This window comes from Capricornis sumatraensis, chromosome X (assembly GCF_032405125.1).
Source record: "Capricornis sumatraensis isolate serow.1 chromosome X, serow.2, whole genome shotgun sequence".
Lineage (NCBI taxonomy): Eukaryota > Metazoa > Chordata > Mammalia > Artiodactyla > Bovidae > Capricornis > Capricornis sumatraensis.
In genome coordinates this window covers 147,696,952-147,724,451 of record NC_091092.1, presented here as the reverse complement: position 1 = coordinate 147,724,451, position 27,500 = coordinate 147,696,952, and the positions used below count along the sequence as shown (strand labels likewise).

Genomic DNA, 27,500 nt, shown 5'->3' with positions numbered 1-27,500 from the left:
ACTCATTCTCCCCACTGAAGCCGTAGCAGCAACAGACGCAGGTGCACGGACAGACGCTTAGCAGGATGTTTCTCCACACCCCGGACCCCAGAGGGGGCAGCGACACACAATCCCAGTTTGCTTTCCAGCTCAGCAGACGAAGAGGAAAACGAGCATGTGCCCAAAGCTAAAGGTAGGAGGCATCCCCTTCCCTGGGTGCAGAAACGCTGCACCATGAATTGGAAAGCAGCCTCTGTGGGAGAAGGAAAGGTAGCAAGCGAGCACATCCATCCCGTGAGAAAGAAGTGCTACATGCACACAGAGGACTATTACTCAGCCAGCAAAAAGAATGAACTGATGCCAATTGCAGCAACATGGACAGACTTAGAGACGATCACACTAACTGAAGTGAGTCAGATAGAGCAATGCAAATACGATACGAGGCCGCCCATAGGTGGAATCTAACATGTGGCACAAAGGAACTGATCTACGAGACAGAAAACAGACTCGCACACCCGGGGGACAGACTCATGCTTTCCGTGCGGGAGGGACGGGGTGGGAGGCTGGGATTAGCAGAGGCAGACTAGTGTATATACAGGATGGACAAGTGACAACGCTCCACTGTAGGGCACAGGGAACTAGACTCAATATCCTGGGATAAGCCGTCACGGAAGACAATACGAAAAAGATCTACAAACATAAAACTGAATCACTTTGCTGCACAGCAGAAAGTCACGCAATCTTGTAAACCGCCTGTACGTCAACTAAGCAACGCGTAAACCGCCTGCACGTCAACTAAGCAACGCGTAAACCGCCTGCACGTCAACTAAACAACGCGTAAACCGCCTGCACGTCAACTAAGCAACGCGCAAACCGACTGCACGTCAACTAAGCAACGCGTAAACCGCCTGTACGTCAACTAAGCAACGCGTAAACCGCCTGTACGTCAACTAAGCAACGCGTAAACCGCCTGTACGTCAACTAAGCAACGCGTAAACCGCCTGTACGTCAACTAAGCAACGCGTGGGCTGCTGTCTCTGGGGTCGCACAGAGTCGGACACGACTGAAGTGACTTAGCAGCAGCAAACCGACTATACATCAATTAAGCAATGTGTAAACCGACTATACGTCAATTGCTAAGTCGCTTCAGTCGTGTCCGACTCTGTGGGACCCCATAGACAGCAGCCCACCAGGCTCCCCCGTCCCTGGGATTCTCCAGGCAAGAACACTGGAGTGGGTTGCCATTTTCTTCTCCAATGCATGAAAGTGAAAAGTGAGTGATGCCGCTCAGTCGTGTCTGATTCTTAGCGACCCCACGGACTGAAGCCCACCAGGCTCCTCCTTCCATGGGATTTTCCAGGCAAGAGTACTGGAGTGGGGTGCCATTGCCTTCTCCATACATCAATTAAGCAACGCGTAAAACGACTATACGTCAATTAAGCAACGCTAAAACATGAAACACCGCCTCAGCGACTGGATGGGACGTGAGTTTGAGCAAGCCCTGGGAGATGGTGAAGGACAGGGAAGCCTGGCGTGCTGCAGTCCACGGGGTCACAAAGAATCAGACGCGACGGAGGGACTGAACTGGCCTGCAAACGTGAAAAGATAGCAAGTACATCCATCCTGGCTACCCTGCGATGGTGGAGGTGCCATGCCAGAGAAACCATGCACCCATTAGGTTTGAAGAGTTCAATGTAAAGCGATCTTGAAATAGTTAGATGGCTTCCCCCTTGATACCAAGTTTTCAAAGAAAGCACAGAGGAGACCAGAGCTCCTAGGAGAAGCCCGGATTCACGGCTTTCAGAGTAAAGGTCATACTGGCGGAGGACGGACAACCGTGAAGAACAGACCCCGCAGTCTGCAGTCTCTAGCTAGTGAGCCCTGTCCGTTGTGGACAGAGGAAAGAAATATGCAAAGAAGTATGGCAACAAGGCAGTGAGCAACTTCTGTGGCCCGTTTCTATCAGAATGTAGCTATTTTTCAGTCTTCTTTTGAATGCGTTTCTCTTTCGTCACCAGTCTCTTTGTATCCCTTCAATTTTCCGCAGTCTCTCTGTTGCTGCTACATATTTGGATACATTTACATAATTGAGACTACTTGAAATGCTCTGTAGCAGACTTTTTCACTTAAAAATCACATCACGAAATGCTCCTTTAATTGATTTCTTGTTGTTCAGCCGCTCAGTCGTGTCCAACTCTCTGAGACCCCGTGGACTGCAGCACGCCAGGCTTCCCTGTCCTTCACCGTCTCTCCGAGTTTGTTCAAATTCGTGTCTGTTGAGATTTATAATTGGACACTGAGATTATGTGTAGCAGGTTTGCGTTCAAAATGCTGTGAACCTTCTATAGTAAAGAACACTTGGCTCTTGGGCACATTTCTAACGATAAATTCCTAGGCGTGGAATAAGAGAATTTTACGAAAATAACCATTTCTGAATGCCTTCATTATCATGAATTTCTCTCAAAAAATATTGGTGATAGCAACACATATTACATTCACACTGATACACTCTTTGGATTCACTGGTTTGCAAATATAGCAACTGACATTATCAACGGTTAAACTTAAAAATGTATTTCTTTTAAAGCATCAGTGACGGATTCTCAGGTTCATCAGACAGGAGACAGCATTTGATACACATACGAGCACCGTGAAACACCACTATATTTCTGAACCAGTAGCTGTAGAAAACAAAATTATTTTCACCATGTTGACAAGCTTAAAACTAACAAGCACCTGAAGCTGCTGACATTATTAATTAATGTCAAGTTTGACCTTAAGTCCTTAGTCTCAGGGTGATCAACATGAAATTCGGGGACTTTGACAACCTCCCCACCTTGGGTGTGAATTGCTATGCAACAGTTCTTCAGGTGAAAAACTGTGTCTCCAACTTAATTTCTTATAAAGGGTCAAACTGGGTGTTTGTTCCATATCTTTTGGGCTGTGTAAAAATTTCATGTTTTATTTACAATGAGGACATACCATTTATATATATATATTTTCTCCTTGTACCAGTGACCAATCTCCAGTGAAACACGCTTAGCCACAGTCATTTTGCTAAACATCACCCCCGCTCCACCCAATCCAATTTAATCCCAGAGATAAATCCCTGCACCAGTGAAAAAGCTGGCCATGTATCATTGCACACATTTCTTTTACATACAGACATAAACCATACAGAATACTGAATATTCATGGGACGGACTGATGCTAAACTTATAATACTCGCTACCTGATGCTACCTGATGTAAAGAACTGACATATAGGAAAAGACCCTGAGGATGGGAAAGATTGAAGGCAGGAGGAGAGGGGGGCAACAGAGGATGAGATGGTTGGATGGCATCACCAACTCAATGGACACGAGTTTGGGCAGCTCAAGGAGTTGGTGAAGGACAGTCTCTGGAGTCGCAAAGAGTCTGACAGGGCTCAACAGCAACGATATCATCAGCACGCGTCTGATCTAGTGGAGAGATGAGTGGTGTACCATTAATTGTCTGGAGCAGAGATTCTTAACAGGTGCAACTTTGGTCCCAGAGCCTGCAGTAATTTAGCAATGTGGGGGTGCAGTTTAGGTTGTCCCAACTGAGGATGCTACTGGCGTCAGGGGGGAAAGAGATCAGAGATGCTGCTAATTATACCCAATCGTGTGCATCTCCCCAACACAGCATAGAATTATCCAGCATCAAACACCACCACTGTTAAAGCCCAGAAACCCTGCTTGAGCACTAAAGCAAAACAAGACATGTGCAAAACACGCTTATAAACACCATATGTCTGTGAGCGTCTATAAAGAGGAGCAAAGGTCTGGGAGATTTCAAAAGACACGGAGGGTGAATATATAGACAGGAAATCAAACTGTAGCTGGATCTTCTTACCTTTGCGTCCTCAAATGAGCAGTCTGAGATTCATGAAAAGATGAGCATTGAAGGTAAAGAAAACCGGATTCAGGGGACTTGGGGTTCAATGGACTGGGCTTACCTTTGCGGGAGTGTGCGCCCAGAGGTGCGCGGTTGCAAATGGACACCAACTTCCTGGCAGAGTCGATAAGTGGGCAGAACCTTGTGATCAATGTGAAGCTACGGATGTTAAGAGGGCATTGCATGAGCCCCCGGAAAACGGACACCCAGCGGCAGGCAGACAATGAACCTCAGTCATATTCCAGCGTTTCCCTAGGCAAAGTCCTATTTGTAAGGACAGGAGTGGAGTCAGCATGCTGTCTAACCAACAGGGGCTCCGTAAGAACCTAGAGGGGATGGTTGGGGAGGGAGATGGGAGGGAGGCTCAAGACGGAGGGGACGTCTATGGCTGATTCATGTTGATATTTGGCAGAAAACCACAGAATTCTGTAAAGCAATTATCCTTCAATTAAAAAAAAAAATTCGTCAAATCAGATTAAAAAAAAAAAAGTGTTTTAGACTGAATTAAATCTTAACTAGAGGCAGCAAGGGCTTCCCTGGTAGTTCAGCTGTTAAAGAATCACAGAGGCAGTGAAATCTTTCAAATGGTGCCCCTTATCCAAGGTGGGGCACAGACTCCACCCCAGTGGTCTAATGGCTAAGAGACTCTGTGCTCTCAGTGGCAAGGGGCCCGGGGTTCGATCCCAAGTCAGAAAACCATGACCCCATATGCCCCAAATAAGACTCAGCACAGCCAAATAAATAAATGTTTTCTTGAAAGAGCAAGAGTGAAGTCCAGTGGTCAGACGGCAAAGAAGCAGGTTTTCACGTTTCACTTTTCCCTGACGACATGAGTAGAATATCTTTTTTTGCACAGGCATGGTTGAATCTATGTAGACTTCCTTCCTTCACCTTGCCTACACATTTCAAATTCTTGGTATGTATGATTGCTATGGGCTCAGTGGTAAAGAATCTGCCTGCAACGTAGGGAATACAGATTTGATCCCTGGGCTCGGAAGATCCCCTGGAGAAGGGAATGGCAAACCACTGCAGTAATCATGCCGGGAATATCCCATAGACAGAGGAGCCTGGCGGCTACAGTCCACAAAGAATTGGACACGACTAAGCGACTAATACTGTCAGTTGTTTTTTCTTTGAGCATAAAACTGAGCTGCAGAGTGTGTACATGCATGCACACACACAAGAAAGTTATACCAAAGCAAAGCTATTCCCATCAACTGGGTAAATTTGAAAGAGGGACCAGTGTCATCTGATATCATTTATATGTGGAAACTGAAAAAAAAATGATACCAATCAACTTTTATTTACAAAACAGAAGCGGACTTGGAGACATAGAAAATAAACTTATGGTTACCAAAGAGGGGTGCTTGGGACAAATTAGGAGTTTCGGATTGAGACATACAGACAGCTACAAGATAACCAACAAGGACCCTCCATAAGCAATGGAATTACATTCAATAACCTATAATGGTATAGGATATAAAACAGAGAATTACGAATATTTTGCTTTTCTTTAGCCACTTCAGTTATGTCCAACTCTTTGTGACCCCATGGACTGTAGCCTACCGGGCTCCTCTGTCCATGAGACTCTCCAGGCAGGAATCCTGGAGTGGGTTGTCATTTCCTTCTCCAGGGCATCTTCCCAATCCCCCAGGGATCAGTCCTGAGTCTCCTGCATTGCAGGCAGATTCTTGACCATCAAGGAAGCCCCAAGGACTGCTGTTACCATCTATGAGATCATCTCATTTTCTGCCCCAAATGGGCTGCAAGGATACATTCCTTTCAAAGCCAACACTTCAAAGACAATAAGCCCTATAAGTCTTTGTCATGGACACAGCTTACACTCAGCAGACACAGATGCTCAGTTGCTTGGAAAAGGTCGGATCCAAAAAAATTAACCAAAACCCTACCTGTCTCCTTCTCAAATCTCAGGCTGTCGGCACAAAAGACACTCTCTCCTAGTTTCATATGCAGATTTATATGCAAAAGCTGGAATATACTTTGCTTAATGAGCTGATACGCTTGAGTGATTCTGAGCCTAATGTTTTCAATACTGCGGTGAAGAGCTTCATCAAGTTACATGTTAACGTTGTCTCCTACACATGCCTGCTTATTAAGCCCTGTTCCTTAGCCTCCAATGGGTCCAAAAGTGACTGTTTACCCCGAGAAAACAGAGGTCCTTGCTTAGGCACTAAACACAGGACCTGCTCCTCCTTGTGACTTTCAGTTCTCTACCACTGATGCTAAGGAATAAGACATACTATATACAGAACACCTGACAGGCCTTTCTGCTGCTGGATTTGCAAGAAAGAATTTGCTCTGTTGCTCACTCGCTAGGTCGTCTCCGACTCTTGGCGACCCTGCGGGCTGCAGCACACCAGGCTTCCCTGTCTTTCACTACCTCCCAGAGTTGGCTCACATCAAGCCCAGTCAGTCTCTCGATTTTCATGACTTTATAGGATGCTGTGTGATGGTTCCAACTCCGTGGGTGCAATCCAAGCATTTGGCTGTGTCTTACGCATCCAAGAGGAGGGATGGAGGAGCCATCAGGCCCGATTTAAACAGGCGTCTGCTACGTTCATACCAGGTTCTGGAATTGAGCTTTTAAGGTTTATTGACCCAGTAGATCTGCTTTGAAAAAACAACAAAAAAAATTGAAGGAGAGCTGCTTACAATATTTCAGGTGAACAGCACAGTGTTTCCAATATATATATATATTTATACGTATGTGGTTTTTCTGATTATTTTCCATTATAGTTTATTACAGTATGTTGAGTATAGTTCTCTTTGCCATGCAGGAGGTCCTTATTTTTTATACAGGAGGATCTATCTGCTCATCCCAGACTCATGCCCCACTGGTAAGCAAAAATCTGTTCTCGACGTCTGTGTGTCTCTTTCTGTCTTGATATAGTCACTAGTTTTTTTGCAAGTGATTCAATTGTGTGTGTGCGTGTGTGTATATACACACAGATAATTGAGTCATTTAAAAAACTTTAAAATACATACATACATTTAAAAATACTTCAAAATACACACATACATTTATTCATATAAAATATACTTTAAAATACATACATACACTTATTCATAAAAATACATGTATACATATAGGTATCATATAAATACATACATACTAAGTGAAGTTGCTCAGTCGTATCTGACTCTTTGTGACCCAATGGACTGTAGCCTACCAGGCTCCTCTGTCCATGGGATTTTCCAGGCAATAGTCCTGGAGTGGATTGCCATTTCCTTCTCCAGGGGATCTTCCCAACCCAGGGATCGAACCCGGGTGTCCCGCATTGTAGACAGACACTTTACTGTCTGAGCCACCAGGGAAGTCCACACCTATAGGTATATACCTATAATCACTGGAAGGCCTAATACTGAAGCTCCAATACGTTGGCCTCCTCTTGGGAAGAACTGACTCATTGGAAAAGACCCTGATGCTGGGAAAGGTTGAGGGCAGGAGGAGAAGGGGACAACAGGGGATGAGATGGTTGGATGGCATCAGTGACTTGATGGACATGAGTTTGAGCAAGCTCTGGGGGTTGGGGATGGACAGGGAAGCCTGCAGGGCTGGAGTTCACTGGGTCACAAAGAGTCGGACACGATGGAGCGACTGAAATGAACTGATATACTTATATAATGACACACACACACACATCTTTCCACAAACTCCAGCCCAGATGAATTTGACCAAATATTTTCAAATACAGGAAGTTCATAAACTCTTCCAAAAAGGTGAAAAAGAAGAAACGCTCCCCAAATTCATTCCATGAGGACCACACTGCCCTGATACCAGGTCCAGGAGACACCACAAGAAAACTAGTGAAATACCTGATGAACATACACGTAGAAGTCCTCTATAAAGTCTTACTCATCAAATGCATGTGTGGTCAGTCGCGTCCGACTCTTTGCAACCCCGTGGACTGTAGCCCACCAGGCTCCTCTGTCCATCAAATGCATCTGTGGTCAGTTGCGTCCGACTCTTTGCGATCCCGTGGACTATAGCCCACCAGGCTTCTCTGTCCATGGCATTCTCCAGGCAAGAATACTGGAGTGGGCTGCCATGGCCTCGTCCAGGGGATCTTCCTGAACAAGGGATCGAATCTGGGTCTCCTGCATTGGCTGGTAAGATTCTCCACCTCTGAGCCACCAGGGAAGCCCCACATCCCAAATGGCATGGTTCTCTGTGTGTAAAGTAGGCGCGTCCTCCACTGTACTTCAAACCACCCCTAGATTACTTATGGAGAAGGCTATGGCACCCCAGTCCAGTACTCTTGCCTGGAAAATCCCATAGATGGAGGAGCCTGGTGGGCTGCAGTCCATGGGGTTGCTAAGAGTCGGACACAACTGAGTGACTTCACTTTCACTTTTCACCTTCATGCATTGGAGAAGGAAATGGCAACCCACTGCACTGTTCTTGCCTGGAGAATCCCAGGGACGGGGGAGCCTGCTGGGCTGCCGTCTATGGGGTCGCACACAGTCAGACACGACTGAAGTGACTTAGCAGCAGCAGATTACTTATAACACCTCATATAACATAAATAGCATGTATATAGCTCTAAAGACAATGCAAATGATGGTTAAAGAGTTGCCACTATGTGGTGCTTTTTAGAGCGTTCAGTTTTTTTTTCCCCCAAATATTTTCAAGCCGTGGTTGACGGCTCATTGCAGTCTAAAGCTAAGGGCACACCCTGCTGCTTTATATGAATACTTCGATGCTTTCTAGAACACACACTTGCTTCCTTCTACCCTTTATATATTTCCTCATGTTTAGCATACCTTGACACCCTCATCCACAGTTTATTCTTTGGGAAGTAAAATTCCAAATTGGAAATAACTCACTAAATCATTAAGAGTACTGTTTATTATCACCTGCAATGCCGGAAACAGACCGTCTGGTTTCTGAGTTTCTCTGCATCTCCTTCTCTGTCTGCACCTGCTTCCTGCTCCCCATCCCCGACACCTGCATGGCTTTCTCTTGTCTCTCACCAACCAGCTTCTAAGTTTCTCTTTTGTTTCCTCTGCTTTAACTTACTGTAAGTTAGTTTAAGAAAGTTTCAGTTCAGTTCAGTTCAGTTCAGGCTCTCAGTCGTGTCCCACTCTTTGCAACCCCATGAATCGCAGCACGCCAGGCCTCCCTGTCCATCACCAACTCCCAGAGTTCACTCAGACTCACGTCCATTGAGTCAGTGATGCCATCCAGCCATCTCATCCTCTGTCGTCCCCTTGTCCTCCTGCCCACAATCCCTCCCAGCATCAGAGTCTTTTCCAATGAGTCAACTCTTCGCATGAGCTGGCCAGAGTACTGGAATTTCAGCTTTAGCATCATTCCTTCCAAAGAAATCCCAGGGCTGATGTCCTTTAGAATGGACTGGTTGGATCTCCTTGCAGTCCAAGGGACTCTCAAGAGTCTTCTCCAACACCACAGTTCAAAAGCATCAATTCTTCAGCACTCAGCCTTCTTCACAGTCCAAATCTCATCCATACATGACCACTGGAAAAACCATTAAGTTACTCTTAAGTTACTCTAAGCTACTCCAAGTAACTCTTAAGTTATTCCAAGTTACCTTAAGTTACTCTAAGTAAGTTTACTCTAAGTTATTCTAAGTAAGTTTAAATTACTCTAAATTACTCTTAAGTTACTTTAGCAATTTTGTTACTTTAAGTTACTCTAACTGTAACTCTGTTACCCTAATTTACTTCAACAGTTACTCTAAATTACTCTAAGTAAGTCTAAGTTACTCAAAGTAACTCTAACAGTTACTCCAAGAGTTACTCTAAAAGTTTCTCTAAGAGTTGCTCTAAGAGTTACTCTAAGTTACTATAAAAGTTACTCTCACCAGGTCCGATGCCGGATACAGGATGCTTGGGGCTGGTGCACTGGGATGACCCAGAGGGATGGTACAGGGAGGGAGGTGGGAGGGGGGTTCAACGTGGGGAACACGTGTACACCCATGACAGATTCATGTTAATGTATGGCAAAACCAATACAATATTGTAAAGTAAAAAAAAAAAAAAAAATTTATCCAGTGAACACAACAAAAAATGTACAACAGATGTGAACACAAGGTCCACTCATCTCAGTGTTAACTGCAATAACAAAATTGCGGAATAATCTTTTGTTCAATAAAAGGATATAGATTAAAAAAAAAAAAGTTAGTTCAGTTCAGTTCAGTCGCTCAGTTGTGTGTGACTCTTTGCAACCCCATGAATCGCAGCACGCCAGGCCTCCCTGTCCATCACCCATTCACTTAAACTCACGTCCATCGAGTTAGTAATGCCATCTAGCCATCTCATCCTTTGTTGTCCCCTTCTCCTCCTGCCCCCAATCCCTCCTAGCATCAGAGTCTTTTCCAATGAGTCAACTCTTCACATGAGGTGGCCAAAGTATTGGAGTTTCAGCTTTAGCATCAGTCCTTCCAAAGAACACCCAGGACTGATCTCCTTTAGAATGGACTGGTTGGATCTCCTTGCAGTCCAAGGGACTCTCAAGAGTCTTCTCCAACACCACAGTTCAAAAGCATCAATTACTCGGTGCTCAGCTTTCTTCACAGTCCAACTCATCCATATGTGACCAATGGAAAAACCATAACATTGACTAGAACGACATTTGTTGGCAAAGTAATGTCTCTGCTTTTTAATATGCTATCTAGATTGGTCATAATTTTCCTTCCAAGGAGTAAGCGTCTTTTAATTTCATGGCTGCAGTCACCATCTGCAGTGATTTTGGAGCCCAGAAAAATAAAGTCTGACACTGTTTCCCCATCTATTTGCCATGAAGTGATGGGACCAGATGCCATGATCTTGTCAACAATGCTTAAAAGCTTCTAAATTAATCATTGCTCCTGAAAAGATTCAAACATCTACACGTTACTAATTAAGATTCGTTAATAGACAACATGTTACTCCCCAACTAACACAGATTCATGTTAATAAATTAGCAACCTTGAATAATTTTCAAAAACTTTTAGGCAATATAAATTGGATTAGACCCTCTTTAGACATTACAAATTATCTACTGACTAATTTATTTAACACTTTAAAAAGAGATCCTGATTTAAATAGCCCTCATTCACTTTCACAAGAGGCACGAGAAAATCTCTGTTTAATAGAAACTAAATTGCAAAGCCCATTTCTCACTCATATGAGACTTGACTTACCTCTAGAATTATTTATACCCCCCTCTCCCCATTCTCCCACAGGACTTCTTACCCAACAAGAATACCCAACAGAACGGATCTATACCCATGTCAGAGGGACAAAGTCACTTACACTCTGTCTTGATTTGATCACTCTAATCATTATCAGCGGAAGAAATAGAGCTAAGGCTCTAATTGGGTCCGGTCCTCATAAAATTGTAGTACCTATTAATAAATATCAATTCAAGAACGCATTACAAACTTCTACCGATTTCCAAACAGCCTTTCTGGAATATTTTAGAGAAATTTCATTTCATTATCCTTCTAACAAACTCTAGAATTTGTTCAAAAATACTGAATTTATTCTCTGTCACATCACAACCTATTTCTCAAACTGATATTTTCTAGGGACTAAAAACACCAAAGCCTCATTCTGATCTCTCAAAGAATATAAAGTCTTTTATGCTAAATTTCACTCTGCTCAACAAATTGAATTATATGCTCTCATTCACGTTATTCACCTACATTCTTATCCTATTAATACAGTTTCTGACTCCTTATATTCAGTTTTTGTATTAAGAAATATAGAAACTTCTACCGTAAATTCTAATCATTCTATTGTCCAACAACTTTTTCTTGAACTACAATCTGTTGTTAAGAACTGCACTTCCCCTATTTATATACCTGTATTCAAACACATTCTTGTCTTCCTGGCCCTAGGCCTCATGGTAATGAACAAGCTGATAAACTTGTCCCTCTTGCAATTCCTGCAGAGCATCATGGTCTATTACACAATAATGCTGCCTCATTACATCAGATTTGGAAAATTCCATACCTACCTGCTAAAGAAATGATTAATTGCTTTACTTGTAGACCCCTACATCTTCGACCCATCGCACAAAGTATCAATCCTCGAGGATTACAACCCAATGAACTATGGCAAATGGATGTAACTCATTGCCCTGAAGTTTCTCCATCTTCATTCTTACATATCTCAATCGGTACAAGTTCTTCTCTTATATGGGCCACAGCTCCCCGAGGTGAAACTACACAACGTGTTATTACCCATCTATTAACTGGCTTTACAATAAAGGGAACACCTAGTTCTGTAAAAACAGACAATGGCCCTACCTATATTTCTATGTAATTTAAACAATTTTTACAATAATTTTCTATTAAACATATTACAGGTGTTCCTTATAATCCACAAGCACAGGGCATAGTTGAATGAGCACATCACACACGGAAACCACACACACACAAAATTATTTTTAAAGGGGGAATACACAGGAACATGCCTATCTTGCTTATCTGTTATGGTCTTTACAGACCGGGACCTGGGGACTGGAGTCGATGCAAAGAAGGGGAAGAAAAGAAGCACGCAGGGCACCCAAGTCCCCAGTGAAACAAGGGTACTTTATTTGCAGAAATGCATGCTTATAGATCAATAAAATGATTACTCAGCCATTAAGAATGAAATTCCAGCAGCTGCAACAAAATGGATAGTCCTGTAAGTAAAACGTCACTGAAGAGAGTCACTGAAGGGAGTCACTGGAGGGTATCCAAGCAGGTGCTCTTTCCCATGATCTCAGTCCTGAGAACCGCGTGCAGCTCTGCGCGTTCCTGTTTTCCAGAACTGATAAGGAACAGAGTCCTTGAGAAATGGCACACAAAGGAACGAAGTGCAACATACTGGATCCCTTAAAGTTGAACATCCTCTGACAATTTCCCCTTTTTTATTTTTTCATAATTGGTGATGACTGTAGATACATTTGTGGAAAAGGCCTTGACCAATTGAGTTTGCTTAGTTTGAACAATTTTAGTTGAAAGGCATTGGTATACTACAAATATAATCACCAGGATAATTATCAGCGTTATAGCTCCAGATCCAATACTAAGCGTAATGCTTTGAAACCATCCTTGAGGGTCTGCTGCTGCTGCTAAGCTGCTTCAGTCGTGTCCAACTCTGTGTGACCCCACAGATGGCAGCCCACCAGGCTCCCCTGTCCCTGTGATTCTCCAGGCAAGAACACTAGAGTGGGGTGCCATTTCCTTCTCCAGTGCATGAAAGTGAAAAGTCAAAGTGAAGTCGCTCAGTCGTGTCTGACTCTTAGTGACCCCATGGATTGCAGCCCACCAGGCTCCTCTATCCATGGGATTTTCCAGGCAAGAGTACTGGAGTGGGGTGCCATTGCCTCGAGGGTCTAGCCCAGATAATTGATCAGCTAGCTGTTCCACTAAGGTTTCCAAACTGTTGCAAGAGAGTAGACTCTTAGAGAAGGTTTCAAAGGTTTCCTTTTGTAATAATTGTACATTTAACGAAGCATTATCATGTATGTCTTACAAATTAAATTTGATTTGTTCCCAATAGTAGGCACTATAGTTGAACCGAATAGGAGTAATACAAAATTGAGGAGAATTCCTGTCACATTTTAGTATAATTTGTTTTTGTAAATCTGTTAGCTGATCTCTGACCCATTGGATGGCTGTTTTCATTTCCTGTATTTCATCTTGAACTTCCTCATTTATCTGAGCCTGAGTGGTCCACACAGTATGAGCATCTTTGGTCCAATTTTGAATAAAGTTGTGTGTTTGAACTGAGGTTTGTAAAGCAATGCCTGTGACAGCGGCAGTCGTGCAAATGGCTATTAATCCCCAAATGCCAAGAATTAACCATCCAATGAATCGTTTAGATCCCTGAAGTAATTTAGTAAGTAGCAAGGGAGGCAAGTCCTGCCACGGGACCCTCTTCCCAGGGTCGCTGGAGATCTACTAGCAACCACAGATTACGTTGAGATTGAAGAATCAAAAGGGATTCGTTTTGCAAAGAAACAAAGGAATTAAGACAAGTATACAATTTGCAGTCTACACAAGCCACAGAACGTAAAGTCTTATTAAACTGCAAGTTCCCTACAGCTGTAACAAAAGGAAGGGGGACACAAGCTCGTATGAAATATGAATGATTGTAACAAAAGGAAGAGTCACTATGACCTCGGCTGGTCCCCACGAAATATCCAGTCCAAGTTCCAAGTTCTTCAGTGCTCGCGGCAAGCTTCCAGATGTCCCATTGTCCAGGCCCAATCCATTTATTGAGGATGATTTGAGGACGAGGGGGTGCCATTCCACCGTCAAGACAGCCAAGAAATACTTTGTCATGTTATGTTCCACCGTAATATAACCTGCTATGCTACTTGAGTAGCATAATCACACACAGTGCTGTTAATATCACCTGAGCAGTTAGACAACCACACACCATGGGGTCCCCAACCAAAAATGGTGTAATTGGCCACAAACATTAATTTTCCTGATTTAGCCTGACATCTGTCCCAGTGAACAGGAGTATATTTGAAGTTCTTGTCTGTAAACCCTTTGCATAATGATTTTTGTCCTTTTCCCGGAGTTTCAGTAGTGATGACATGGTTCTCATAGAAAGAAAGGGCAGTAAACAGTCCAAGCAATGTCTGAAAGTTCTTCTTTGGAGGCAGAATGAAAGCCCATGTTTGTCAGCTAATGTATAATTCTGCTGGACTCATGCACAGAGGAAGGACTTCATACCCGAGAGAAATATTAATTAGCCTCCCTTCTACCTCAGGATGAAAGGGCCCCTCCAAGCTCAGAGGAGGCGGCATATGTACTGAGTCATTGGTGGATACGATTGGTTATCTGTCCATTCTACAACCTGCAGTAAAGGGGGGTTGGATATATAGGCCCAGTAAGCATGATTAGTTAATTCAGCTTGAGCAGGGGAGGCAAAGGCAAGCAAAGCAAGCATAGCCACAAAAATATTTTCTGGATTCCGAGGCATTCCCTATTGAGAAACAAGATTTTCGGCTTGATTAGTAAGGGTTTTTATTTGTCCCCAAGTAGGGAGATCTTGAGGTCGATGACATCGAGGGCGGTGCTTCTTGAAAATCTTTAGAGCCGCCGTGGCCTGTGTTGGATTTTTTTCATCACGGGGGTTTTGACTTTTCGTCTTTATTTTGAACACCGGAGGCTCCCCTGGGGCGGATCTTCCGAAGAAGCCAACTGAGTTCGTTGGATCCATCTGAAGAAATACAAACATACCCCTTTCCCTGTAAGATTAGTTTCCCAGATTTCCATCGCTTACTTGATACCAAATAAGGCAGAGGAAGACAGTTCAGTTCAGTTCAGTCGCTCAGTCGTGTCCACCTCTTTGCGACACCATGAGTTGCAGCATGCCAGGCCTCCCTGTCCATCACCAACTCCCAGAGTTCACTCAAACTCATGTCCATGGAGTCGGTGATGCCATCTAGCCATCTCACCCTCTGTCGTCCCCTTCTCCTCCTGCCCCCAATCCCTCCCAGCATCAGAGTCAACTGAGTCAACTCTTCGCATGAGGTGGCCAAAGGACTGGAGTTTCAGCTTCAGCATCAGTCCTTCCAATGAACACCCAGGACTGAGCTCCTTTAGGATGGACTGCTTGGATCTGCTTGCAGTCCAAGGGACTCTTAAGAATCTTCTCCAACACCACACTTCAAAAGCATCAATTCTTTGGTGCTCAGCTTTCTTCACAGTCCAACTCTCACATCCATACATGACCACAGGAAAAACCATAGCCTTGATGAGATGACCTTTGTTGGCAAAGTAATGTCTCTGCTTTTTAATATTCTATCTAGGTGGGTCATAATTTTCCTTCCAAGGAGTGAGCATCATTTAATTTCATGGCTGCAATCACCGTCTACAGTGATTTTGGCGCCCCCCCAAAAAATGTAGTATAAAAGTCTTTATATTCTTTGAGAGAACAGAATGAGGCTTTGGTGTTTTCAGTCCCATCTGTATAGCAAACATCAGTTTGAGGTATAGGTTGTGATGTGACAATGTGAGGGATAATTCAGTATTTTTGAAGAAATTCCAGAGTTTGTTAGAAGGATAATGAAATGAAATTTGTCTAAAATATTCCAGAAGGGCTATTTGGAAACGGTAGAAGTTTGTAGTGCATTCTCAAACTGAGATTTATTAATAGGTATTACAATTTTATGAGGATCGGAGCCAATTAGTCTTAGTTCTATTTATCCCATTGATAATTATTAGAGTGATCAAATCAAGATGGGGTGTAAGTGACCTTGTCCCTCTAAAATATGTATAGATCCATTCCATCGAGTGTTCTTGTTGGGCAAGAAGTCCCGCCGTGGAATGGAGAGAAGGGAGTATAAAAAACTCTAGAGGTTAAGTCAAGTCTAATACAAGTAAGAAACTATTTTGCAATTTACTTTGTATTAAAGGAGGAGCACTTGGGGCAGGGTTGGTGGGGAATTTTGAAATATTTTATGTTGTTCTAATTGAGCCTTTTGTAAAGTTTCATCATCTAATTCATATTCATGTAACAAGTGTTCCGCCTCTTGTCAAATATCGGGGGGAGGCTAGAATTACCTTGAAATGGCAGAATCACAGCTTTAATAAGAGCCCATAAGGGCCAGAAATCTATTGGAATAGTTCTTCCCTGTCTTGAGGCTCGTTTAACATTCTCTTTAATCTGGTTCCAAATTTCTAAATTGAAACTGCCTTCATTGGGGAACCAGGGATTATGTTCAACCACTGTTTGGAGATAAGCCTCTATTCGCTGATGGGAAACCAAAAGTTCTTGAATTTTAAATAAATGATGAAGTACAAAAGTGGTGGGGCTTTCCAGCCGTTTGTCCCATATCCCCGCACTTAGCAACCTCCGTAGGTCCAGTCACTCCGTCCGCTTGCCAAGGGCATTCTCCAGGTCCCTGTTCGGGCACCATTTTTTATGGACTTTACAGACGGGTACATGGGGACTGGATTCGATGAAAAGAAGGCAAAGGAAAGAAAGACATGGGCACCCAAGTCTCCAGTGAAACAAGGGTACCTTATTTGCAGAAATGCATGCTTATATACCTTCAATAAAATGATTACTCAGCCATTAAGAATGAAATTCCATCAGTTGCAACAAAATGGATAGTCTTGTAAGTAAAACGTCACTGAAGAGAGTCACTGAAGGGAATCCAAGCAGGTGCTCTTTCCCATGGTCTCAGTCCTGGGAACTGCGTGCAGCTCTGCTCGTTCCTGTATTCCAGGAACTGATAAGGAACAGAGAGTCCTTGAGAAACGGCACACAAAGAAAGAAAATGCAACTTACTGGATCCCTTCAGGTTGAATGTCCCCTGATACTTATCCAGAGCAGACTTTACTAGATTCCAACGCAATATATTCTTTAACCCTATAACTATTGTTAATACAGGTTTATTTGTTTTAAATTTTTTAAACTTACCGCAGTGAGATATTTTGACAAAAGCAGAAAATCATTTCGAAGCATTGAAGGATACCTCCCTTCCTCTGCCCATTTGGTATCAAGACGGGTTGATTAAACAATGGAAATCTGGAAAATTAATATTACAGGGAAAGGGGTATGCTTGTGTTTCTCCAGGTGTGGCCAATGAAATCAGCTGGCTCCCTCTTTGGAAGATCCGCCCCAGGGGAGCCACCAGCATTCAAGACAGGGAAGAAACGGTGAAATCCCCAGGAGGAGGAGTTTCCAGTACAAGCCATGGCAACTTTAAAAATTTCTAAGAAACGCCGCACATAAGGTCATCGACCTTACGATCTCCCCACTTGGGTACAGATAAAAACCCTTACTAATCAAGCTGAAAATCTGGTTTCTCAACAGGGAATGCCTCGGAATCCAGAAAATATTTTTGTCGCTATGCTTGCTTTGCTTGCTTTTCCTTCCCCCGCTCAGGCTGACTTGATTCATCACACGTATTGGCTTTATATATCTAACCCCCCTTTATTGCAGGTTGTAAAATGGACAGCTATAGGACTGGTCGGATCCAGTAATGACTTACTACATATGCCTCCTCCTTGGAGCTTGGAGGGGCCCTCTCATCCTGAGGAAGAAAGAAGACTAATTAACATTTCTCTAGGCTATGAAATCCTTCCTTTACGCATGGGCCCAGCAAAATGATGTATTACTGTTGGTCAACAAATGTGGGCTTTCATCTTGCCTCCAAAAAAGAACTTCCGCACATTGTTTAGACTGTTAACTGCCCTGTCCTTTTATGAGAACCACGTCAATACTACCAACACTCTAGGAAAAGGACAAAAGTTGGAATGTAGGGGGTTTACTTATAAGGATTTAAAATATACTCCTGTTTATTGAGATAGATGTCAAGCTAAATCATGGAAATTAATGTTTGTGGCTAATTACACCATTGGTTGGGGACCCTATGGTATGTAGCTATCTAACTGCTCAGATGATATTAACACTATTATGTGTGATTATGTTACTCAAGTAACATGGAAGATTACCAACAGTTCAATGGACAAAGGACTCCTTGTCTGGCTTGACGGCAGAATGGCACCTCCTCGCCCTCAAATTGTCCTCAATAAACGAATTGGGCCTGAACAATGGGACATCTGGAAACTTGCTACAAATACTGAAAAACCTGGAACTTGGACTGGATATTTCACAGGGACCAGTCATAGTAACTATTCCTTCCATTATAATCATTCATATTTTATACAAGCTTGTGTTCCCTTTCCTTTTGTTAAACCCATAGGAAACTTACAATTTAATAAGACTTTACATTCTGTGACTTGTATAGATTGCAAATTGTATCCATGTCTTAATTTCTCTAAAAAAATGAACCCCTTTTGAGTCTTCGATCTCGACGTAGTCTGTGGTTGCCAGTAGATCCCCAGCAACCCTGGAAAGAGGGTCCCATCACAAGACGTACCTCCCAGTTACTCACTAAACAGTGCCTACAATTGGGAGCAAATCAAATTGCATTTGCGAGATACACATAATAACACTTTCTTACATGTACAGCCTGCTGCCACCATCTTGAATTGAGTGTCGTGTGCAGCACGTGTGCACACTGCCCTCTGAACTGAGGTATCTGTGCAGTCATTTTGCACCAAGAACTCTGGCTTGAGGTCTGAAACGTTTGAAATCTCAGCATGTGCCTCTCTATGAGTGAGTGAAACTAAGCACAGAGGAAAAAGGAAAAAAAAAAAAAACGGGGTAGGGGCATGGATTTGATTCTCGTTTGGGGAACTAACTGCTCTGTTGCCAAGCTGTGACAGCACAGGAGCGGCCTAGAGGAGCTACCGCACGTCCAAGGTTAGGGGCAACAGCCAAGAGGAGCTATCCCACATCCAAGGTCAGGGGCGGTGGCTGAGAGGAGCTACCCCATGCCCGAGGTCAGGGCGGCAGGTGAAATGAGCAACCCTACGTCCAAGGAGGGGTGGCTGCATGAGTGCAGGAGGGCCGAGAGGAGCTACTCCATGTTCAAGGTCAGGAGGGCTGGCCGTGAGGAGATACCCCTCGTCCAAGGTAAGGAGAACCGGCTGCGTTTTGCTGGAGCAGCTGGGAAGAGATACCCACATCCAAGGTAAGAGAAACCCAAGTAAGACAGTAGGCACTGAGAGATGGCATCAGAGGGCAGATAGACTGAAACCACAATCACAGACAACTATCCAGTCTGGTCACACAGACCACAGCCTTATCTAACTCAATGAAACTAAGCCATGCCGTGTGCGGCCACCCAAGATGGGCGGGTCATGGTGGAGAGGTCTGACAGAATGTGGTCCACTGGAGAAGGGAATGGCAAACCACTTCAGTATTCTTGCCTTGAGAACCCCATGAACAGTAGGAAAAGGCAAAATGACAGGATAACAAAAGAGGAACTCCCCAGGTCATTAGGTGCCCAATATGCTACTGGAGATCAGTGGAGAAATGACTCCAGAAAGAATGAAGGGATGGAGCCAAAGCAAAAACAATACCCAGCTGTGGATGTGACTGGTGATGGAAGCAAGGTCCGATGCTGTAAAGAGCAATACTGCATAGGAACCTGGAATGTCAGGTCCATGAATCAAGGCAAATTGGAAGTGGTCAAACAGGAGATGGCAAGAGTGAACGTCGACATTCCAGGAATTGGCGAACTAAAATGGACTGGAATGGGTGAATTTAACTCAGATGACCATTATATCTACTACTGCAGGCAGGAATCCCTTAGAAATGGAGTGGCCATCATGGTCAACAAAAGTCTGAAATGCAGTACTTGGATGCAATCTCAAAAACAACAGAATGATCTCTGTTCGTTTGCAGGCAAACCATTCAGTATCACGGTAATCCAAACCTATGCCCCAACGAGTAACACTGAAGAAGCTTAAGTTGAACGGTTCTATGAAGACCTACAAGACCTTTTAGAACTAACACCCAAAAAAGATGTCCTTTTCATTATAGGGTACTGGAATGTAAAAGTAGGAAGTCAAGAAACACCTGGAGTAACAGGCAAATTTGGCCTTGGAATGTGGAATGAAGCAGGGCAAAGACTAATAGAGTTTTGCCAAGAAAATGCCCTGGTCATAGCAAACACCCTCTTCCAACAACACAAGAGAAGACTCTACACATGGACATCACCAGATGGTCAACACCAAAATCAGATTGATTATATTCTTTGCAGCCAAAGATGGAGAAACTCTATACAGTCAGCAAAAACAAGAGCAGGAGCTGACTGTGGCTCAGATCATGAACTCCTTATTACCAAATTCAGACTTAAATTGAAGAAAATAGGGGAAACCACTAGACCATTCAGGTATGACCTAAATCAAATCCCTTATGATTATACAGTGGTAATGAGAAATAGATTTAAGGGACTAGATCTGATAGAGACAGTGCCTGATGAACTATGGACGGAGGTTCATGACATTGCACAGGAGACAGAGATCAAGAGCATCCCCACGGAAAAGAAATGTAAAAAAGCAAAATGGCTGTCTGAGGAGGCCTTACATATAGCTGTGAAAAGAAGAGAAGTGAAAAGCAAAGGAGAAAAGGAAAGACATAAGCATCTGAATGCAGAGTTCCAAAGAACAGCAAGGAGAGAGAAGAAAGCCTTCCTCAGCGATCAATGCAAAGAAGTAGAGGAAAACAACTGAACAGGAAAACCTAGATATCTCTTCAAGAAAATCAGAGATACCAAGGGAAGATTTCGTGCAAAGATGGGCTCAATAAAGGACAGAAATGGTATGGACTGCTGGGAGCCAGCATGGGGAATCCCGCCCATGGCAAAGGTCATGAGGAAGGGGCCTGACATGCAAAGGCTGGATCAGGCCTCGTGGGGTCCCCCTGGAACTTCTTGAGCAACTACTCTAAAACCAGAATGTCTGTCTGTCTTATTATTTTATGACTTTCACCAACTCCTATGACATTAACAGGGGGCTATCCTTGACCACCTTTCTCTGGAAAAACTTAACTTAGAGCTCCAGTTAACAGTCTCCTGCATATAAAAGGAGTGTCTCAGCTCAAACCCCTCTGATGGCTCTCTAACTTGCCTGACAGGTTTCCCCGGACTTTTACAGCTACGCATGTGATTGTTTACAGCCCCCCAACCGCGAGAGGCACGGGAAGCTTAAAACATCTTAAAGATATTAGAGTCTTTTTAAAGAGCTAAGAATTACATTGGTGAAGGGTTTCATTGTTGAGTTAATGATTGCCGCCAGGCCTCCATATCCTTTATCTTTTAGGCACCTGGAAGATATTAATCAATGTAATTGGGATGTAGAAAAAGGAATATAGTTGTTTTGATATTAGCAATACTAGACTTTTGAGTTAATGAATTTTCTCTTTGTTATAAATTACTGTACTCCTCTTTCTTTGTTATAAATTGTTGTGTCCTTGCTATGTAAGAATGTAACCTTAATTAGTGCTTTCTGAGAGTGGCACCAGACTTTAGTAAGAACAACACTTTTAAGGCAAGTAAGTTTTCTGGTTGACAGACCCTTATCAGAAAAGGGCCATAAAATGCTAATAGGCCTCCAGGCCAGAAGATGATGTAAATCACCTCTAAGACCTGTGTATACAGCTAGGTATGCAGAGAGAAAGCCTGGTCTCGATAAGGGTCAGGGCTGCTGACCCTGCATGACTTTGTATCATCCATCGATCTCTATGTACAACTTAAAGTATAAAAGCTTTCCTGGAAAATAAAGAGACGGACCAGTTTCTCGGAAATCTGGCTCCCCCCATGTCTTCTTTTCTTACTGTATTTTCTGGTTGATTCCCTTCTGGAGCATAGAGGCTCGCGGTGTCTACTTATTGCCTGGGATTCTAAGACCCACGCGAGAGGGAGCCCAAGGTGGGGCACCCTCCGCTATTCAAGAGGGCGCCTTCAGCCCTACATAGATGGTGCAAGTCCCTTGTCTCGGGGCTTTTTTGGCTTTCTATGTAAACCAAGGAATACAGCCTCTTTTTCTCCTCTATTTTCTCTCCTCTCTCTCACTACACTATTCTTCCCTAATCTCTCTTTATATCTCTAATTAAATAATTCTCTCCTAATCGCCGACTCCGTCCCCGCTTCGAATTACCCTGGATCCACTGGGGCTGGACTCCGGCAATGGACCTAAAAGAAGCAGAAGATATTAAGAGGTGGCAAGAGTACACAGGAGAACTGTACAAAAAAGAGTTTCATGATAATAATGATGGTGATCACTCACCTAGAGCCAGACATCCTGGAATGTGAAGTCAAGTGGGCCTTAGAAAGCATCACTACGAACAAAGCTAGTGGAGGTGATGGAATTCCAGTTGAGCTATTTCAAATCCTGAAAGATGATGCTGTCAAAGTGCTGCACTCAATATGCCTGCAAATTTGGAAAATTCAGCAGTGGCCACAGGACTGGAAAAGGTTCATATTCATTCCAATCCCAAAGAAAGGCAAGGCCAAAGAATGCTCAAACTACCGCACAATTGCACTCATCTCACACGCTAGGAAAGTCATGCTCAAAATTCTCCAAGCTAGGCTTCAGCAATATGTGAAACGTGAACTTCCAGATGTTCAAGCTGGTTTTAGAAAAAGCAGAGGAACAAGAGATCAAATTGATAACATCCGCTGGATCATGGAAAAAGCAAGAGAGTTGCAGAAAAACATCTACTTCTGCTTTTTTGACTATGCCAAAGCCTTTGACTGTGTGGATCACAATAAACTGTGGAAAATTCTGAAAGAGATGGGAATACCAGACCACCTGACCTGCCTCTTGAGAAACCTGCATGCAGGTCAGGAAGCAACAGTTAGAACTGACATGAACAACAGACTGGTTCCAAATAGGAAAAGAAGTACGTCAAGGCTGTACATTGTCACCCTGCTTATTTAACTTCTATGCAGAGTACATCATGAGAAACGCTAGGCTGGAAGAATCACAAGCTGGAATCAAGATTGCCAGGAGAAATATCAATAACCTCAGATATGCAGATGACACCACCCTTATGGCAGAAAGTGAAGAGGAACTAAAAAGCCTCTTAATGAAAGTGAAAGAGGAGAGTGAAAAAGTTGGCTTAAAGTTCAACATTCAGAAAACTAGGATCATGGCATCTGGTCCCATCACTTCATGGGAAATAGATGGGGAAACAGTGGAAACAGTGTCAGACTTTATTGTTTTGGGCTCCAAAATCATTGCAGGTGGTGACTGCAGCCATGAAATTAAAAGACGCTTACTGCTTGGAAGGAAAATTATGACCAACCTAGACAGCATATTAAAAGGCAGAGAGATTACTTTGCCAACAAAGAGCCGTCTAATCAAGGCTATGGTTTTTCCTGTGGTCATGTATGGAAGTGAGAGGTGGACTGTGAAGAAAGCTGAGCACCAAAGATTTGATGCTTTTGAACTGTGGTGTTGGAGAAGACTGTTGAGAGTCCCTTGGACTGCAAGCAGATCCAAGCAGTCCATCCTAAAGGAGCTCAGTCCTGGGTGTTTATTGGAAGGACTGATGCTGATGCTGAAACTCCAATACTTTGGCCACCTCATGTGAAGAGCTGACTCATTGGAAAAGACCCTGATGCTGGGAGGGATTGGGGGCAGAAGGAGAAGGGGATGACAAACGATGAGATGGCTGGATGACATCACCGACTCGATGGACCTGAGTCTGAGTGAACTCCAGGAGTTGGTGATGGACAGGGAAGCCTGGTGTGCTGCGATTAATCAGGTCGCAAAGAGTTGGACACGACTGAGCGACTGAACTGAACTGAAATGTGTACAATTGTTGCAAAAGGAAATCCTTCAAACCTTCTCTAAGAGTCTACCCTCTTCCAAAGTTTTGGAAAGCTTAGCTGAACAGCTAGCTGGTCAATTATCTGGGCGAGACCCTCGAAGATGGCTTCAAAGCATTACACATAGTATTGGATCTGGAACTATAATGCGGATAATTATCCTGGTGATTATATTTGTAATATACTGATGGCTTTCAACTAAAGTTGTTCAAACTAAACAAACTCACTTGGTCAGGGGCTTTTTCACAAAAGTATCTACAGTCATCACCAATTATGAAAAAATAAAAAAGAGGGAACTGTCAGGGTACATTCAACTTTAAAGGATCTAATATGTTATTTTCTTCTTTTGTGTTTCTCAAGGACTCTATTCCTTATCAGTTCCTGTAAAACAGGAACGAGCAGAGCTGCACGTAGTTCTCAGGACTGTCATGAGAAAGGGCATCTGCTTGGACTCCTTTCAGTGACTCCCTTCAGTGACCTTTCACTTGAAGGTAATCTATTCAGTTATGCCCCTCTTACTCAACATATGGAATGCTTTCTTGGCCCTTTCAAGATTGTTATTTGCTTGGCTTTGTTTTTCCTCATTTATTTTTTTACTGCCTACAGCTGCCTTGTATGAAGATATAGATACATGCATTTTTGCAAATAAAGCACCCTTGTTTCACTTGACACTTGGGTCCCCTGCTTCCTTCTTCTCGTTGACTCCTGTCCCCAGGTCCTGGTCTACAAAGACTGTGACAGCTCTGTCTTCAATTTCCACAAATAAGAGTAACTCTTCTTTAATCATACATACAACAGCTATTTCTGTCCAATGGAGAACATGACCCTATTCCTATGCATTGTTCCTAGCACACCATCAGTGCCTGGTAACTGTCCCTCTCCTCCAAGCCCAGGCCTTTTAAAATCTTGCCTACTCTGTTCAAGGTCAGTTGGTAGAACGTTATGTTTTATAACAGGCTGGACTACGTACGGAAGGGCTTCCTGATCCTACTGACCATGATGAGTCATGTACCAGTTTAACATTATTTTCCACCCTCCCTGTTACTAATTCACACACACTATTGAATTTCGTTAATTTAGGCTGTGTGTTTTTCCAGGAAACACAGATGTAATGATTCGTATCTCATGAAGTCAGCCCCTTCATCTCACTGATTCCTTCCCAGAGACCATCATGAAATGCATGTAGCAAATGCGTTTGATCAATGGATTACCAAAGCCAAGCTGTTAGAGCTCACCACACAACATGCCAATAAACTGAGCAACTACTTGCTGGGCAAGGAATAGTGACTTTATTCAGAAGGCCAGGAGACCAAAAAGATGGTGGACTACTGTCCCAAAGAATCATCTTTGCTGAGTTAGAATTCGGGTTTCTTTTACACGAAAAGATCTCTATAGCTTCTCTTCAAATATGGACTTAACTGCAGTTGCTGAGTGTCTGAACTAAAATCATCAGAGAATACATATAGTGAAAAGGGTAAAGGATTTGCCACAACCACTGAGTCTGGGAAGTATGGCTCCACTATATTCCTGTCCTGTGACTTTTGGGTAACATCCTTGCCACACACATTACATTGCTGTGTGTTTTCTCCAGGATAAATACTCTGATACTACTGGTGAGATGTTAGCTGTGAGGATGGTGTTTTTTTTTCTTTTTCCACATCTGTGAAATTGATGAGGAATCTTTCTAGAATGAATTCATGTTCTAAAGACCTGACTAATAAACACATATATATCTGGCTTCTATCCAGTATGAATTTTCTCATGAAGCCTAAGATGTTGCCACACTTGTGATATGTGTATGGTTTCCCAGTAGTGTGAATTCTCTGACCAACAGTAGGGTGTGAATTTTGAACTTTGAATTTTGAAGACTTCTACCATATACCACATTCACATGAGTTTCTCTCATATATGGATTTTCTGATGTTTAGTGAGTGCTGAGACCTGAGTAAAGGATTTTCCACACTCGAAACACTTGAAAGGTTTCTCTATATGTATTCTCCGATGACTTGTAAGGTGTGAATTTCGACTGAAGAACTTGCCACACTCATTACATTTGAAAGGTCTCTCTCCAGTATGAATTCTCCAGTGAAGTCGAAGATGTGGTTTTTGACCGAAGACTTTTCCACACTCATCGCATTTGTAAGGTTTCTCTCCAGTATGAACTGTCTGATGACTTAAAAGGATTGACTTTACACGAAAGGCCTTGCCACACTCATCACATTTGTAAGGTCTCTCTCCAGTATGAAATCTCTTATGACTTATGAACTGTGAAGGCTGACTGAAGTGCTTGCCACATTCATTACATTTGTAAGGTTTCTCTCCAGTATGAACCCTCTGATGGCCAGCAAGGTGTGCATTTCGGATGAAGACCTTGTCACATATATCGCATTTAAATAATTTCTTTCCTGTATGGATTTTCTGATGTCTCCTGAGGTTTGAGCTGTCAGTAAAGGTTTTGCCACACTCATTACATTGGTAACTTCTCTTTCTTGCATGGATATGCTGATGAGTTACAAGCAATGAATTCTGACCAAAGATTTTACCACATATATCACATTTATGTAAGTTTGCTCCTGAGTGGATTATCTGATGTTTAGCAAGGGTGGAGCTATCATTAAAGTTTTTGCCACACTCATTACATTTGTAACATTTCACTTCAGAATGAATTTTCAAATGACATGCAAGCTGTGAACTTTGATCAAACAACCTGTCACATATTTCACATTTATGTGATTTCTCTCTTCTATGGATGGCCTGATGTTTAATGAGGTATGAGCCCTTACGATAGGCTTTCCCACACTCATTACATTTGTAAGGTTTTTCCCTCTGTGCTTTGAGGTCTTGTGTTATTCCTGAAGGATCCATAACATCACTCCCATATATATTAGAAACACTGGTTTGGGCACAAGGAGGAACTCTCTGAAGTGATGAAAATGAGGAACTGTTGTTGACAGATCTCTTAACTTCATTATATTCAGAAATTATCCCTCCAGTTTGAAATATCTGCAGTTTATCCTGGAAGTTAAATCCAAGCCTGTTTCCAAAGGGCTTGATTCCTGCATCCTTTCTATCATGCAAATCTCTTCCAACAGGCACATTTCCATTAAGGCTTACAGGTGCTCCTTTGTAATTTCTTTTGTCATCTCTCTGCAGACACTCAAAGTCACACATATTTTCCTGACTTTCCCAAAGATTAAAGCATTCGATTTCACAGCTTTCAGGGCTTCCCAGCATCAATGTTTGCAACGTTTCTCGTTTATCACTGGTTGCTTTGGGTTGTAAATGCTTGATCACATGTGTAGGAGAGATATCTACAAGATAAAAAGAACCGCAGGTAACCTGCTCACAATAATTCAAAAATAAATCTTTCATGTTGAATATAGATTACACCAAAAGTAATACTTACACCAAGTTATGAAACACCACAATGTTGACCTG

General features: G+C 43.0%; 1 protein-coding gene across 1 annotated transcript in view; it reads right to left on the bottom strand.

The window, feature by feature from the left end:
* Positions 1-14,990: 14,990 nt before the first annotated feature.
* The window catches only part of LOC138070665 (zinc finger protein 677-like), a 34,272-nt gene continuing 21,762 nt past the window's right edge, over positions 14,991-27,500 (bottom strand). The window contains exon 5 of the mRNA XM_068961896.1: positions 14,991-15,085. Coding sequence (XP_068817997.1) covers positions 14,991-15,085 — 95 coding nt within the window. The remainder of the gene's footprint in view (positions 15,086-27,500) is intronic.